We start from the raw sequence: 17,302 nt of genomic DNA, 5'->3' as shown, positions 1-17,302 counted from the left end.
TAACAACTAAAATTGATAAAGAATGCAAAGATTTCTTTTGGGGGAGAAATACTAAACTCAAAACAATGGCTTGGAAAAAGGTTTGTTCTCCAAAGAATCAGGGTGGTTTAGGAATCAAACGGATTGATCATTTTAACAATGCTTGTTTAGCCAAATTAGGTTGGAAAGTTTTAACCAACAAAGAAAATTGGTGGGCTGAAATAGTCAAAAGTAAATACTTACGTAAGATCGATTTTTTAAATTCGAAGATTAAACAAAACTACTCACTTGCTTGGAAAGACATTATTTCTAATAAAAACATCATGCATGAGGGAATGAGATTGATTGTGGGTAATGGTGAAGACATACTCTTCTAGACCCATCATTGGGTTTTTCCTTACGCCCTTTTTCATTTAATCCCATGAATGATAGGAATAATATTGATTGGAATCTTAAAGTAAGCAACTTTATAGTTCATAATAGTTGGGATAGTATTAAATTAGCTACTGTAGTTGATGATGACATCATTAGAAAAATTTGTTGCATTCCCGTCCCTTTACAGGAGTCGAATGACAAGTTAAGTTTGGGCTTAACCAATAATGGAAGCTTTTCTATTAAGTCTGCTACCTGGCTACAAAATCGGAACAATCACTCTAGTAATCGCCTTACTTTGTTAAAGAAAATGTGGAAGCTAACTATTGCTCTTAAGCTTAAAATGTTTGCTTGGCTTATGATTCAGGAAAGATTGCAAACCAAAAAACGCTTAAGTTGTTTTGTTAAAAACATTGATGAGTTATGTCCGTTATGTAATACAATCAAAGAAGATCAATGTCATCTCTTTTGTAATTGTGTTTTTGCTACTAAAGTTTGGGGCTTAACTCTTGGTAGTTTTAATAATGGTAACATAAGTACTAATGATAATTTTTTTTTTTATTGGATGGAATCCTTAAGTTCTAATGACAAAGACGGCCTTTCTAATCTTAGTAAAGTAATTCTGAACTGCTGGCAAATCTGGATGGAAAGAAATAACTTGGTGTTCAGAAGTGTGCCCCCGATCACGGCGCGTTGTGTTTCTATCACCGGTAGTGTTGGTTCGGCTTTTTTCAAGGCTAATGGGAAGTGTGACTCCAAGGAGGCTTTACCTATCTCTTCCTTTATTAAATGGCATCCTCCTGACCGGCATGATATGATTAAACTCGATTTTGATGGTTCAGTTTCAAACAACTGTGCTGCTGCTGCCTTTGTGCTCCGTAACAGTAATTCACAGGTGATTGGGGCGGGGGATCTTAACCTTGATGGCATTACTATTTCGGTAGCAGAAGCGATGGGTTTGCGAGAAGGGCTCCAGTGTGCTAGGCGCAAGGGTTTCACCAAAGTGATGGTGGATGAGGACTCTAAACTCATCATTGAAGTTGTGCAAGGTCACTGGGGGATTCCTTGGAGAGTCAGCTCTATAATCAATGATATTCGTATCCTAACTCGGTCTTTTAGTCATGTTAATTGGAAGCACATTTTCAGGGAAGCAACCTTTGTTGCGGATGCTTTAGCTCACCTTGGCCTCTCCCTCTAGAATCCTCATTATTGGGATTTCTGTTTACTTGATGTTGCTCTTCCTGCCTTTAATTTTGATTGTATTGGAAACGGTTGTACTAGAGGTTTCGTGCTTTAATGAATTTCTTTGCATAAAAAAAAAAAAAGACGTTATTATTTAACATATCGGGTGAAGCAAAATATTGTATAAAATGTCAAATTGTCACATAAGCCATTAAAAATCATTTTGATGTTTAAAATTTGACACCTCCTTTGGTAATTTGAGATTTTACTATAGGCAGTAACTCAACTCTTTATAAGTATTTGTAAGGTGGGACCTTTTTACTTTTATATCTTCAAATGCCCGCTCATGGGTGGGGATTTTTTTGTGATGTGGAGCACATGTGAAAGGAGAAATCGTGCAAAGACTTAAAAGAGGTAGGGCAACTCTACATATTGCTAACTGATTTTATAGTAGAAACTCAAATTTCTTCATTGTATCAGAGTAAGTTGGCCTATGTGTGAAGCTCAACAGCCCTCCACATCACCTAATTCGTGTTGTCTATGTGTTTGACTTGAAAATTCGCCACATATGAGGGAGCGTGTGATGATGTGAAGTTAAAAGAGTTTCATATCGGAGAAAAAAGAAACGTTGCAAAGGCTTATAAGATGTTGCTCTACTCTTATATTGCCAATTGGTTTTATGATGAAATCCCAATTTTCTTCAATTGTAGCTAGCTAAATGATTGAAATGTTAATTTGGCTAGCAACTTCAAACAATACTAGCTTTTTCTCGGAGCCCTAATCTCAACCCACCAACTTGATTCTCAATCCCCAGCTCTCATCTCCCTTGCTTAGCATCTCAAAAATAAAATAAATAATGGGTTGAGTTTTGGAGCTAAATCATTTTCTGGTCTCTCTCTTCAAGTTAATTATTTAAATGGATATGGAAGTCGAGAAGAAGAAAGATAAATTATAATTCATAAATGCGGAGGAGGGGAGGCAAAGAGAAAGGCAAAAATCACACTTTTATTGTCAAACTCAAAACAGGAGCGAATTGGTTTTTACACTCCGCTGTACACACTTTTCCCATCCTCTCATATCAATACAACCTAAGCCCTAATTTTCTCTACCAAAATCAACTCCGAACCCCGGTCAAACGAAAAAAAGATTTTCGATTTTTGAATAATAAATTGAAAATTGACTGACCAAATGCGCTCACAACAAACCTGTCACCACAAAGAAAACCAAGAACTAAGTAAGCCAAAATGCAAACCTAGACATTCAAACCAACTCAAAACACCGACAAGAGGAAAAACAGAAGAAAAAAATCGTTTGTTCCTGTCCAATCATGAAAACTAGCTTCTTGGGAGCAGAAGCAGCTAAAAATGCACGGATGCTGTCCCTTTCCCTCCTGAGAAATTGTGTTCCCCCACTGTAGGAAGAAAGAAAGCAAAATGTTAATCAGAATGCTTCCATGGTTAGAAGTCAACGAAAATCAAACTGTAGTTTTCGTAAGGAAAGATTATGTACAGTTGGTGGGCAAGCATTCCGACGCATGCAACATAAACTTCAGCAAGCTGAAGAAAATGAAGAGTACGAAGATATTCAAAACAATTGAAGGGCCATTTTAAGCTTGTTCTGTTTCCATTTGGGAAACTTATGGAAAGCATCCTTTGCCATCCCGAAATGCTCCCTGAACTCCTCTGCTGACAAGTAAATCTGCTTGTGCCAAACCCACATATATAAGGATGGAATCGAATACGTATGCTTATGATGCCATAATCATTATATGGAATTCCAGTATGTTACCTCTCGCTTCGTCACATCAATATCTGTAACAGGATCTTGTGATGTTGTTTTAAGGCGTTCATATGGGTAAACTGGGAGGTTCTCATCTTCTGCTTCACCCTCCTTCACATCTTCGTGTATGGTGAGGGATTCTAGTTTACCGCTCACAGAATTCTCCTTGTTATTCGTTTCCTGTTGTTTTGGTTTGGGGGGCCCTTGGCTCACTGCAGCCATGGAAAAGAATGCTTCAAATTAAGTACCTCTTAAGGAACTGAGTGCTTCAATTTTTAGTGTGAAGGAGGGAGCTTAACCGATACTTACCTTTCGGCGATCTTGGTATATTAGATTCTCTTGCTGGTCCTGTTTTCTCGAAGCTAGCAGTGAGTGCTGCTATAGCTGATGATTTTGAAGCCAATTTTGATGAATCTGGAGTCACAGATTTGGGGTACAGCTTTCTGACCATTGGAGGTGGAGTTGAAAGGTTTCTGGCATTAGCATTCTCAAAAGTAGCAGCCAGTGCATTGAAAGCTGGAGATCTACCCCTCACACGAACTCGATCGGGGCTGAAAGACATGCTTCTAGAACGCTGTGATTTATCTGGTACACTAGACCTTCCACCATAAGATACTGGTGCTCTCCGTTTTGGTTTCTAGTTAAGCATCAGATAATTAATCAGGCAATAAATAATATATGTATTAATCTGGAAACAAGATGCGACAAGTTGCATGTGTACAGTCAAAATGTAGAAGTGCCACACTTGCATTAACCACACAGATCTCAACAACGTGTGAGTATTGATGGTTGACTAATATTATGAATACTAATCTTTCTTTCCTATATACTTCCTGTGCACTTGGATTACACCTGTTAAATAAAACTTTTTACCTATAAAAAAGTAAATTGTAACTAAACTTTCATACAGAAATTTATAGCACATAAACACCATGGCTAGCAACTCTGGCATATACATTTGAGCATCCTAACCCACCCTAAATAGAACCACCAAATGGGATGGCTCTTATGCAAATACGAGGAGATACATGGTACTTAGTCAACTTAATTTGGCATTTCAGGTAGCTCTGGTTCCAGAGGTGCTACAGCTATGTTTTGAAGGGATTTTATCAGATCAGATGTGAAGCCCGCAAAAGCCGACCCCACTTAGTGGGAAAAGGCTTTGTTGTTGTTGTTGTTGTAGATGTGAAGCCCGCAAAACTTTACAGACACGGAGAACTTAATGTCCCAAATTCTACACATTCTTTGAATTTGTGAGACAATCATGGGAGATAGTCAATATTTACTTAGAACTGAAGCCAAACAAAACACCAAAAACCAATATATATTGATATAATATTCTCCGTGTAATATCTCATTACAAGATATGGGAGATCGTCCACTGAATTTGGGGTTGTAGTCAATATCCCATAATAGACTTATTGAAACTTCAACAAAAGTTCGATCAGGTATGCCATAGAAAATTCAAAATAAGTATAGATGTGAACAAACTCATAAGATTACTCACGATCAACTTCTAATGCAATCAATACTACAAAAGAAGGCTTACATTTAGAGTTGGAGTACCCCCATTTTTTAGTATAGTAAGCTTCCTTTGGAAAGAGTTCCCATGCATCTGTACCAAGAACATAAGGACAATCAGATTCTCAAAAAGATCTCAAATTGTGGTGACAACTTGATAATGATTATAGGACTCACAGCAGATTTTGCAGAGTCCCAAATGAAGAAGCGTGTGAAGAAAGGTGGCTCACTTCCTTCCATGACGATATATATTGAAGCTTCACGAGATAATTTTTCCATTAAAAAATCATGCTCAAGAAATTTCTGTCAAAAGTCAAAATTGCCAAGAAATAGTAACATTAGAAAGTCTTAAAGATAGTTCACACAATGACAATTGTTAGCCAATATGAGAAACATAACACTCAGATTAAGTTTCTACTGAAAGTCAATAAAATTTCAAAGTGAGTGACATGTATCTTAAAGGACGGTTGACACAGTTGTTCTAATATTACAATCTCCAGTCAGATTACAAAATTATTCAGGTAAATAATCGTGTGGAGCAATATTAGAAGTTTCAGTATATAGATTTAAGAGTTTCTATTTCACGGTGGACAGTGCACATCAGACTGAAAGGAAAAAAAACATTTTGATATATAAATACTAGCTTGTGAACAAAAACAAAAATACAGCTATTGCTTCAAGACGAACTATAAAAAGTCGTACCTCCCCAATAGTTAAAGCCTGCATCCCATCCTTGGATTTGACCTGTTGGCCAACCCAAACGAAGATGTCTGAGTGACAATCTAAGATGAATATATCTTCAGTCATCAAATCGTCCTGGGTGAAGTTGTATATCTCTACTACCTGCAACAATGACTTCAATTTAAAGCTGTGTGCAAAGATAAATCCGAAGGTTCCATAACTTTGATCAGTTGATGCAAGAAATCTCAATATTTCATGCAAGTTGAATTATTTTAATCACCTCATTCTTGAGTTTCATAATCTGTTTATGCTATGATTTACGGACATAGACAGAACTATCAACTATCATGTGTAGATAAAGCCAGGTGTCAGACATGTCAACTCCCAGAAACCTAGACAAAGGGATGAGCTGAATATCATATTTTTGGTTTTTGAAACCTAATGTGTGCAATACACCAAGTTCGATAGTGTGCGAGCATGAAAGATCGAAAATTAACCATGTTGATTTATCATGTTAGAAATGAAAAACACAACCCTTTATAACTTTATTTTGTTTCGATTACAACCCTTTTTAACTTTTCTCAAGTAACTGAAGTATTAGTATCCGAATGAATGTCTGAAACAGGGGCACAAGAATGTCATGTTCTTAGGTTTCTGAAAAGGCTGCTTTTTTAAAAGAAGAATGTCATGTTCTTAGGGGTTCGGAGATCAAGAAGTACCAAAGAGCGACGACTTTCGCTACCTAAGATCTATCTTGCAAAAGAACGGAGAATTAGATGGAGACCTCAACCATAGAATACAAGCTGGATGGATGAAGTGGAAGAGTGCATCTGGCGTGTTGTGTGATTGCCGTATGCCACTAAAGCTCAAGGGAGAATTTTATAGGACAGCAAAAAGGCCGGTGATGCTGTATGACACGGAATGTTGGGCGGTGAAGCATCAACACGTACATAAAATGGGTGTAATGGAGATGAGGATGCTTCGTTGGATGTGTGGGCACATGAGAAAGGAGAAGATTAGGAATGAGGATATCCGAGGTAAAGTAGGAGTAGCCAAAATTGAAGGAAAGATGAGAGAAAATCGGTTACGGTGGTTTGGACATGTGCAAAGAAGGCCTACTGACGCTCCGGTTAGAAGATGCGACAACGGGACAGAGGTCCAGGGCCGAAGGGATAGAGGAAGACCTAGGAAAACTTTGGAAGAAACTCTAAGAAAAGACTTAAGAGTACTTGGATCTAACGGAGGACATGACACAGAACCGAGCACAATGGCGTTCTAGGATTCATATAGCCGACCTCACTTAGTGGGAAAAGGCTTTGTTGTTGTTGTTGATGTTGTTGTTGTTGTTGTTGTTTGTATTAAATCATAAGGTTACGACATAATACAAAAAAATACGTCTCATGAAACAATAGTATAAAAAATCGTTCAAAAAATTCATGTACTTCATAATACATATAACTGAAAAGATCATGCATCTTGCACAGTCTAACATTCATGTTGTGGATTGATGATTCACCTTTATACTATATATTTTACACTAATCCTAGCATTAATTTATTGATTATTTTGGTGAGATTTTGATACTTTGAATTATATTTATAATGTAACACATTCGACTTCCTCTTGAGCATAAAGTAATCAAATGGACGAATTTTGGAGTGATTCCAATTGGAGATGTTCATGAGTCTTTCAAGCCGATTGAATCAAAGTTTCAAAATTTTCTACTGAGCCGTTTGACTGTGGCAATGAAATAAAGACCCAGTGTGCAGTTTTCCCATATTGACGTTTTTGGATGTTTTGGGTATTTTGAAGGTCAAGATGGCATATTTTGAGGAAAATTCCTTCTAAGAATTTGTTGGGGGACGACTTAAGCTTTAAAAAGAGACATTTTGGAACCAAATCGGAGTTGATTTGGTCTGTCAAAAGTCTGATGTTGTGTGACCGTTGTAGGCCACTGAAGCTCAAGGGAAAATTTTATAGGACAGCAATAAGGCCGACAATGTTGTATGGCATAGAATGTTGGGCGGTGAAGCATCAACACGTAGGTGTAGTGGAGATGAGGATGCTTCGTTGGATGTGTGGGCACACGAGAAAGGATAAGATTAGGAATGAGGATATCCGAGGTAAAGTAGGAGTAGCCGAAATTGAAGGAAAGAGGAGAGAAAATCGGTTACGGTGGTTTGGACATGTGCAAAAAAGGCCTACTGACACTCCGGTTCGAAGATGTGACCACGGGACAGAGGTTCAGGGCCGAAGGGGTAGAGGAAGACCTAGGAAAACTTTGGAAGAGACCCTAAGAAAAGACTTAGAGTACTTGGATCTAACGGAGGACATGACACAAAACCGAGCGCAATGGCGTTCTAGGATTCATATAGCCGACCCCACTTAGTGGGAAAAGGCTTTGTTGTTGTTGTTGTTTCCTAGTTTTATTCTAAGACCCTTTCTAGGTAGAGTTTTATTTTGCATTAGTATAACTAAGGCTATTTAGCCATGAGAGGGAAACACACACACTAATTGGGAGAAGTTGGCTAGGGTTTGACAATTTGTATTTTTCTTTCAAGGTGTTTTCTATCCTTTTTCTATTTCAATAAAATTCCTTTTGTTTTATGGTTGTTCGTAACTAATTTCCGTTTGCTAGGGCTAGGCCATGAGCCTTAGCATGAATAAGTAATCTTTATTTAATTGTTTATGATATTATGCATGCATAATTTGAATTATTAATCACTGTGTTTAAACTCTCTGTCTTAATGCTTAGCTACCATTAGGATGTTTAGATAAGTAATCGGATGCTATTAGGTCGGAATATCACCAGAGGATTGAGTATTGCTTCTTATGGTTAATAATAATTGCAATTTCACCTAAGGTGAACATCACCCTCTTATGGATTGCATGGTTTTTCAAAGGGTTTTCACAAAACTCAATGAGTCTTGCATGTTCATATTTGATATGAATATCACAGACGAGTTGCATGTTAGATATACGCTCTTGCTTAATATCACGAGGAGAATATGCATTAGGAAAACCTACCTTTAAAGTTGCATGTGTAATTCATAAGTAATTGGTAAGGTTAATAGGATTGTTAGGGTGATGACGGAACCCTAGGCCTTTACAAATTGATTTTCAAAACCGTTTACTTTTGTTTTCTTTACTTTGTTGATTTATTTAACTGTTTTTATTTTAAATTCGTTTTTAATATTTTAATCACAAAATCAACATTTTCCAAACTTTGTTTTGAATAATTAATTAAGAGTTGGTTTTAAATACAAGTTATTCATTCAATCTCTATGGAAAACGACCTTGTTTGAGCTGCTATACTATACTACGATAACCCTTTACTCTTGCAAGTATTTTTAAGTGTTTTTATCCCTACTTTTGCAGGTGGTAAAAATCTTATCATGGATTAGAAATGATAAACCGAACTATGTACCTTCAAATTTCCTGAAGTTCGATGTGCAGCATGGTCATAGTCAGAACAACAGAAAGGGGAGAAAAAGGTCAAAAACTTCAAGGTTTAAACCAAACTGAAGATAGAAAAATACAAGATATGAAAATTTTATCATCTGCTCAGATAAGTTTCATACCATTTGAGAAGGTGCAAGAAAATAGGCGAGGGTCACTTTCGGAAGATCGTACAATCTTTTGGCTGGGATACTCGGTCTTTCCTCCTAATAACTCCCAAAACTGTTCAGACTCGGAATTTTCCTTTTGCGTTTTCGACTGAAGATCCGGCTGTAGACAATTGAGACAATATAAGAATGAGATTAATAAGTACATCATCCCACTAAAAAAACATACATTATAAGGACCCCTTCACACACAAAACAGATGTTCAATAAAAGAATCGAGAGCACCCTCGTGAAATAATATGTTAGAAGTTGAATCAGCCAAATCGACCTTACTGTAGTTCACCTGTGAGTAGGATGACAATATTTATACAAATGGTATACATGCAACGATACATGTCACAAGAGGGGCCAGCCTTTCTACTGTTAGAGATATTTACAAATAAATATCTCACCTAGAAAGGTCTATCTTCTATAGCACTTTCTATAGCTAAAAGAAAACATAGAGGATAACCTTTATTAAATCGAGCTGCCTCTCAACGAGTTCCTGATCATCTGAGTTTGTGAGGCTTCCAGACCAGGTAAAGACAGTTGAGCCACTATGTAATATATAACAGTATGAGGAATTCAAAGATGATGCAACCTGATGGAAGGGATTAAGAGGAAAAGGAAAGAAAGGATGATTGTTAACATAACTTCCAAATACATGACAGAAATATACAGGTCTATCTTCTATAGGTATCCTTCTGCTAACAGAACCAGGAGAGAAAAGAAAGAAAGAAAGAAAGAAGAGACTTACTGCATCAACTTGTATTGCTTGCATATTATCAGGTCCAGATCCCTGAACACGAAATAATGCAACACCATCTTCTTGATATGTCTCATCTGCAACTTCTCTCTCCACAACATAACTTTTGTATCCATCACTGAGACCACCCTGATAGAATTCACATAGTCCATGTTGTGGTAATTTGAAAACATGCAATTATGATCTAATGATGATTACAATAACTTTCTTTCCTTTCTTTTACTTCAATATAATTTCCTCCATGGTGGCATAAAATTCACAAACCTTCAAAACAATTATGCTTTGGAAGATTGAATAGAACTGAATTGGTTCATTTCCTTCATAGATACGAGCCTACAAATTAGGGACAAAATATCATCAGTAAGCAACAAAGAAATAAGGACATTCAATTACATCAGTGTATCAATGACATCTTTAGTTGAAGGAAAACTACCTGGGCAGCAAGAAACTTCATTGACTCAACCATCTTGCTTGCTAGTGAAATAGCTGATGCTCTTTCTTCCTGTTTTGAGTATAAGATCATATTTAGTAAGCCTTCAGCTAAACTCTACGAACAAATATACATCTCCCTAATCTCGTAAATACGTCACATTGCAAGTCCATGCCAGACCATCAATCACATTGCCAGAAAATACTAAAGTTTTGGAAGCAATCTGATTTAGGTTGAAAATGCCTGATCTCTGTGCTAATTAAATTAAACAGAAGACATCTTTCAAGGTCCCTGGACTTTTTAAGGGAATTGTTGTAAAGCCTTTCAATAGTTTATGATATTCTGAGCACGGTGTCAAGATTAACAAGATGCTAGGTAAATTATTACCTCAACGCTTTGCTTTCCAAACCATGTTCCTATAAGATGTTCCTCTTTATCCTCTCCTGGATATGCATAATGGAAAATATAGCAATCTCCACTGTAAAATTTTGATTGATCAGAAGATTGAAGGCTAATCTTTTCCTGGCCATTCACACGCCAAACCTGCCAAAACATGATATTCTATTAGCAAGATTGCTGATTGCATAACAAAAAAGTTGACATGAGGTTTATATTCACATATCTAGCTCAGTTCCTTCTGCGTGGGGTTAAGGTTTTACGATTCATCAAATATGCACTTCTCAAAGCCTAAAAAGCATTTCTAGTTAATGAATAAATATAGCAACAGTAATATGGAACTACAGAAAAAGCAAAACGTAGAATTTCCAAATGAATGTTCATGTTTCCCTGGGACCTCATTTGTGATGAGTCAGTGATGGTTCTTGTAAAATGTTACAACCCCTTAGTTTTATGGTTAGAATTCAAAACTAAATATTAGGCTTTCTAACCAAGTTAGTGGTATTTCCATACAATTTATGAGTTGATTCTGAAGCCTTCTTCTTTTATAGCTTCCTCATATACATAGACAACTTTTATATCTTCCTTTTTAACAATTTTGAAAACAAAGACAAAAATAGTGCAGTCAACCAGCTTTGTGGAGTTTGTGTTAACAAAAGAGGTTCTTGGTTCAAAGGAAACTTTAGCATAAAGAGTTGAACTAACAAACAAGTACTACCACTGCTACATAAGAATGGTTACCAAAGGAACCAGAAAAATATGAGAAACAACAAAAAGTGCAATAAATACAGATATACAGCACCTGCAAGTTTCCTGTGCAATCAATGTATGGTTGAGGTTCTTCTTTTACAGGATCAGCTTTCAACAGACCCTTCACATTAACCCCTTGACGCTTTAAGAGTGCTGCAGAAAGAAAGAGAAACAACAGAAGTGAGATTTTGCTTGGTTATGATCATAAGAACAATATATGTTGCAAGCAAGAACAAGAAAAAGAAAAAGAAGAAGAAAAGTCAGAAGCAAAACAGTTCAATGACTTACCTGCAACCTTGCCCCTACCATCTTCTGACACAGCTACATCAGCTGTTTGGGGCCATGAATTGAATTTAGACCTAAACATTACTGTCTCAAAGCCCTCAATTACACGAATTATGTGGGATTTCGATCGATCAGGACCATGAACTAACTCCTATATGGAGAAATTGACAGAAAACAAGGGTTACTGAGGACATACATCAAGATGCAACGTTGATGATAGATGGAAAAAGAAAAGGCAATGATAGTACTTCTGCAGCTCCACTTGCACTCCTTCTTTCGTCAAGAGATGTATTTCTACCCATCCAAACAAACACTTCCAACCCACAATCTAGAAGATAGCACTTATTTGTGTCTAGCAAATCCCTCGTTAAAGCATCACCCTCAACTGGTTCTGCCTGTCCCTTCACAACACTTAAAAGGAAAATATCTTTGTGTCAGAACTACAATATTGTTGGATCTCATAATTCATAATCACAAATGAAACTTCACTATACCAAACGAAGTTATCATTATTGTAGACAATGCTCCAAGTATCTGATTTCTGTTTTTGTCCAAAAGAAGGGAAAATGAATAGATTTTTCAAATGGTCAAAGAGTTGGAAAGAAAAGAAATGGATGACTACATGCACAAGTACACTTATGAATATGTATGACTATGAAGTAACATATTATGCCTTCTAAAAACAATGAGGTCCACTTAATATGGCAGAGATCCTTATAAGATTATACATAATAGAAAAGGGTCAAATTAGATGGAAAATTACCAAAGAAGCTTAGTAGGATAAGAATCAAAACTTTTGTCCTCATCGGTGGCTGTTTTCTTTGGAAGTGGAGCAAAACCACCAAATAAACCCCAAAATTCTCCACTTTCAGCATCAGCCATCAACTTTCCATCCTCTACATAAGTAGATTGACTCAGTGAGACCGAATATGATGGTTAAATATCAACATTGAACTTTCCACTATGTAATTTGACTTACCAATGGAAGCTATCTCACATTTCCCATCATGATATGTGTCTTTAATGTACTGGACAACTTCTAACGCCTTAGCTCTTTCTTGAATAGATGAGTTCGAACCATTAAATTGAAAAATTTTAGACTTCGTATCCAAAATAAAAATGTCATCATGGCTGAGTGAAGATCGAGCAAAAGCAACCTGTAATATGTATGTATGTGTGTGACCATTAAATACGTACACAACTTGCACATATATGTGTATGTATGTGACCATGCATGTGTTATGCAGATCAAGTCTTATTCATCATCACCAGAGAACATATGCATATAGACTTGCCTCTTTGACATGGACAACATGTTTTCCTTTGCACACAAACAATCGTGTCTTGTGTTCTTCAGCCACAGCATGTTTGAACCCAGATGCAACTCCACCCTCTTGAGGTATGATACATGGTTTGAAATAAGATAGGAACTTGGCAGTTTCGTGACCCTGTACTTCACGATGCTGGACAGCACGTCCCCCAATGGTTGCATCTAATTCAACTGTCTTGATGGCTGCAGCCCCAGCTTCATCCTGTTTTAACATATCCCCCATGTCAGAAAGATATGCCGAGAATTCAAAATCAGATAATAACTTCAATAGTGTAAATTGTAGAGTTTACCTGGGAAGTATCCTTGCCAAGCCAATAATGGATTTCATGCCGCAAGGCACCACTTTTTGAGGCTGTTGTCTGAATAGGAAGTTAATCAACTCAGAAGTTAGTCAAAGTCTGAAAATGCACAAAACAGAAGCTTAACGCAAAATATAACAGATTGAATATCCAGAATACTAAAATCATTTGATTAACTCATATTTCACAAATAAACTTGTCATGTGGCTCACATCACGACAAAGACAAGGCATGGTTTTAAATGTTTAGGGAAACCAGCAATCACAAAGAAAGCTTCTGGAGGTTGCAGTATACAACTAAGAGTGATTAAAATATATTGGTACATGAGAAATGAGTTTGATTACATCTATTTACTTACTTTTAGGATCACATAAGAGTCCCCCATAAAAAACTTGCCATAAGAGGATTTTGGGACTGGAGCAGGACGAAAGTTTTCAATGCGCCATATTTCAAGTCCACTATACATTTTCAAGGAGATAACATAAAAAACATACAAATCCAAACTTAAAAGAGCAGAAATATATCAGCAGCAACACTATATGGTAACAGTTGCTGCCCTTATGTTTGGTTTCCTTCATTAATTGCAAACTACTGCATTGATGAGAAAACTACGTCAGAAGGACAAATGTCAAAAATTGTAAAGAAGCTGAACATTTCATGAGATAAAGGATACGCCTTTTGTCCAGCTCCCTGGAAAGCTGGATCTAAATCTCTCATGGAAACAGCCATTTTGTTTTTGCAGCTGTATCTATAAACTTATCCACAGCTTGGCAAGAAGGTTGGCGTAACAATTCGGCACTACAAAAGAGCATACAAATGAAATGATTGATTACCAAAAAATTCAGATACAACAAGGTACACCTTGCAAATTATTCTAGTAGATAGGGACAATCCACATTTCAGAAATAAGTGTCAGTTATTTATTTGGTGAAGCACTGAACAAAGTTTATCTATACAAAGACAAAATGAACACATACTGATTACTACAACATGAAAGTTACCATAGAGTCAACAAAGATTGTCATCATATACATGTGGATGCAACGTTATGGCTTGGCTAATTCAAACGGTTAGGATTGCACTGAAATTTTAGCAGGATTAGTACAGAATGCTCGCTACATAGGTACAGTCCTTAACGCCAAAGACTATAAAGCTTCACACAATGCAGCTCCAACCAAAATGCATAGCATCCTACCGGGAGATTTTAGTCTAGTTATTCACAATTTTTTCTGTCCAATCCGACTAAAACTACTTCTGCAGGTCAAATGCACTAAAATAAATACTTAATATAGCGAAAGGAGAAGGGTATGTAGAAAACAAACGATATTTAACTGAACAAAGAGGACAATGGAAAATACAAAAATGAAGCAAAACTGGTTATTGAAAACCCAGAAAGCATTTCGGATAACACAGACAAAAAGTGCAAGTGAACCATTAATGAAAATAGACACGGAGGCAGAGAAGCAATTCCCATTTCCCACCCAGGTCACATTTTAACACACACACACACACACACACTCATGTGCGGCCTCACATGCACCCGCACGCATTCACATTCACAGACTCATGGCAGCGAAAACGGAAGGAGTGAAATAACTTCACTGATACTCAGAACCGAAAGAATTAAAATTCTAAGACCATGACGGAGATATACTGCGAGTTCCAAGTTTCGAATTTCGGGACCACTAAATTAGAATATTTAGCTCTAAAAATCATGGAAAATATTATTTAAACAAGTGCAAAAATTAAAAATCTCAGCTGAATTAAGCAACAAAACACGGTGATTTCTCTTGGATCAGTGACATTCAATCACAACACACCAATCCGATCAAACCCAGATCATCAGAACATAGAAAAATACTCAAACCCAAATTTTTTTCTAGTGATTTTACGATTAAAAAAACATGTTAAATGGGTTTATCGCGTTTAATTCAGAAAAAAAGAAAAAAAAAAAACCCAATGAGCAAAACATTGAAAAACTAGAAGATGGTAAAACCCCATAATCGAAAGCTTGAATTTTGAGCATACCTGGAGGATTTTCGGAGGCCCAGATCCAATCTAAAGACGATAAATTACAGAAAAAAAAATTCAAGTCATATGCATTTTCTGGAAAATTGATAAAGTGAGAGAGGGTGATGGAAAATTAAAAAAAAAAACAAAAGCTGAGAGGAAAGAGAGTAGAGTGTGGGGCCGCAGGAGACGAAGAAGAAAATGGAAAACTGCAGAGAGAGAAAGAAAAAGGTGATGAATGAGAGAGAGAGAGAGAGGGAGGGAGGTTGGAGGGAATGATGAGCTGCCAGGCGTGCTTATCACTAACGGCACAAAGCACAGATGAACTGTAAATTCCCCTATTCAATTATATATTTTAATTTTTTTTAGTAACATTTATATAGTAATTAATTATTGTGTTTTCTGCCTAATTTATGCTTACTTTTAAATTTTCCCATTTTTTTTCAGGTGAAAATTTGATGGGTTTTCAGTATTTTATTTAATCACTTGATCGAATCCGTTTAGCATTTGATGAAATGTGTCCGATGACAAGGTTAATTAAAGGGCAGTACGTCATATTATACGAATTTATGAATAGATAGCTCATATGAAAACGATCAATGAAAAGAAACGTTAATTACCTATCAAATTTGGATTAATCAGTCAAACATGTGAAGATTGTTGTTGTTGTACCTTCTGCAGCAGCTTGGTGTTATGTGATGTGTTTTTTTTTTGGCATTAAGTTTTATCGAATCCTTTCTGGGTCCGAATCACATTTTCATTTGTTTTTTTTTCTGTATATTTGTAAATTTTAGTAAAATTATAAATTAATTTAAGAAAAAATGGAAGTAAAAGGGAAAAAATTGAAGGGAAAAAAAGGAAGGAAAGGGTGGTCCGAGAAAGACTTGATGGTTGGTGGTGTAGGGAGCTGACTTCCGCTCTGGGAGGGTTGATTTGGAAAGAGAGAAAAACTTGGAAAGGGAAAAGGTCGGGCACCGCCCATCATTCCTACTTTTGCCCATAAAGCCTAAGGTGGGGCTTCATGTTAGGGAGGGACTCCCCTTCTCTCTCCTCTCTCTCTCTCTCTCCTCTATCCCTACTCTCTAGATGTAGAGAAAAACTTGTGTAGGACCATGCCACTAAATTTTGATGAGTGGTACTACAATCCATTCAAAAATGATCACATAGCAAGTCTTAAATATAATTTTTTTTTCTCATTCTTTCATATTTAAAATTCTCATAATTATTTTTTTCACTAATTAATATGCTTCAATTTAATGGCTTATATTTTGTTCATTCCCCCACCCCCCTTGTTTTCCCAAATATTCCCTCTAGTTTATATTGCAGGGCATGCCTATCTTCTTTAACTTCCCAAACAATCTCATTGTATAATATTATTTGATTTATCTCTTCGAATATGCCCTTTACGAAGATTGAACCCCTTCCTAATAGCATAAGCATTGCATACTTGAAAGGCTTCAGCGTCAGAATTCACCACCATTCTAATTTTTACATCTTCATAAAACTCCATTGTCTCAGCAGCAACCTACCAATTGAAAAAAAAAAAAAGGAATCCACATTAATAAAATACTCATATATATATATAAAGGGATAAAGCCAGTTTGGTGAAGCATTTAGAAATGCCAAGAAAGCTCGCATGTCATACTTTAAGTAACTGGATAACTGCCCATAGAAATAGGGTCAAATTCGTAAATATGATATAATTCATAAATTATTTACAAGTTGAAAAACAAAATATCAAAAACAGAATTTATCTACTGCAAACATTGCACCCATCACAAGAATGACAATTATGAACCACTAGATGAAAACACACGCACTTTAAATTCATTGTCATGCCTTAAATTAATCAGCCTATAACTACATCATCACATTCTATCTTTTCACTGTATAGAAAACAAGAAGTAAATAAATAAA

The 17,302-nt window shown here is 36.4% G+C and overlaps 2 protein-coding genes across 2 annotated transcripts; one reads left to right on the top strand and one right to left on the bottom strand.

The window, feature by feature from the left end:
• Positions 1 to 994: 994 nt before the first annotated feature.
• Positions 995 to 1,549, top strand: LOC126609250 (uncharacterized). The gene has a single exon (XM_050277218.1). It carries the CDS (start codon positions 995 to 997, stop codon positions 1,547 to 1,549), a length of 555 nt encoding a protein of 184 aa, XP_050133175.1.
• Positions 1,550 to 2,520: 971 nt separating this feature from the next.
• LOC126607181 (villin-4-like) lies at positions 2,521 to 15,684 on the bottom strand. The gene is made up of 24 exons (XM_050274675.1): positions 15,404 to 15,684; positions 14,049 to 14,173; positions 13,734 to 13,833; positions 13,367 to 13,435; positions 13,042 to 13,278; positions 12,726 to 12,903; positions 12,510 to 12,642; positions 11,995 to 12,157; positions 11,750 to 11,897; positions 11,514 to 11,614; positions 10,703 to 10,858; positions 10,319 to 10,387; positions 10,150 to 10,218; positions 9,877 to 10,014; positions 9,592 to 9,720; positions 9,096 to 9,243; positions 8,942 to 8,952; positions 5,536 to 5,676; positions 5,011 to 5,136; positions 4,862 to 4,927; positions 3,622 to 3,949; positions 3,322 to 3,524; positions 3,043 to 3,231; positions 2,521 to 2,944 (listed from the first exon to the last, which is right to left on the bottom strand). Exons 2-23 carry the CDS (start codon positions 14,102 to 14,104, stop codon positions 3,118 to 3,120), a joined length of 2,883 nt encoding a protein of 960 aa, XP_050130632.1. The 5' UTR covers positions 14,105 to 14,173; positions 15,404 to 15,684; the 3' UTR covers positions 2,521 to 2,944; positions 3,043 to 3,117.
• Positions 15,685 to 17,302: the final 1,618 nt, after the last annotated feature.

This window comes from Malus sylvestris, chromosome 16 (assembly GCF_916048215.2).
Source record: "Malus sylvestris chromosome 16, drMalSylv7.2, whole genome shotgun sequence".
In the NCBI taxonomy this organism is placed as follows: Eukaryota; Viridiplantae; Streptophyta; class Magnoliopsida; order Rosales; family Rosaceae; genus Malus; species Malus sylvestris.
The sequence above is the reverse complement of the archived record's forward strand: the minus strand, read 5'-3'. Positions and strand labels throughout refer to the sequence as shown.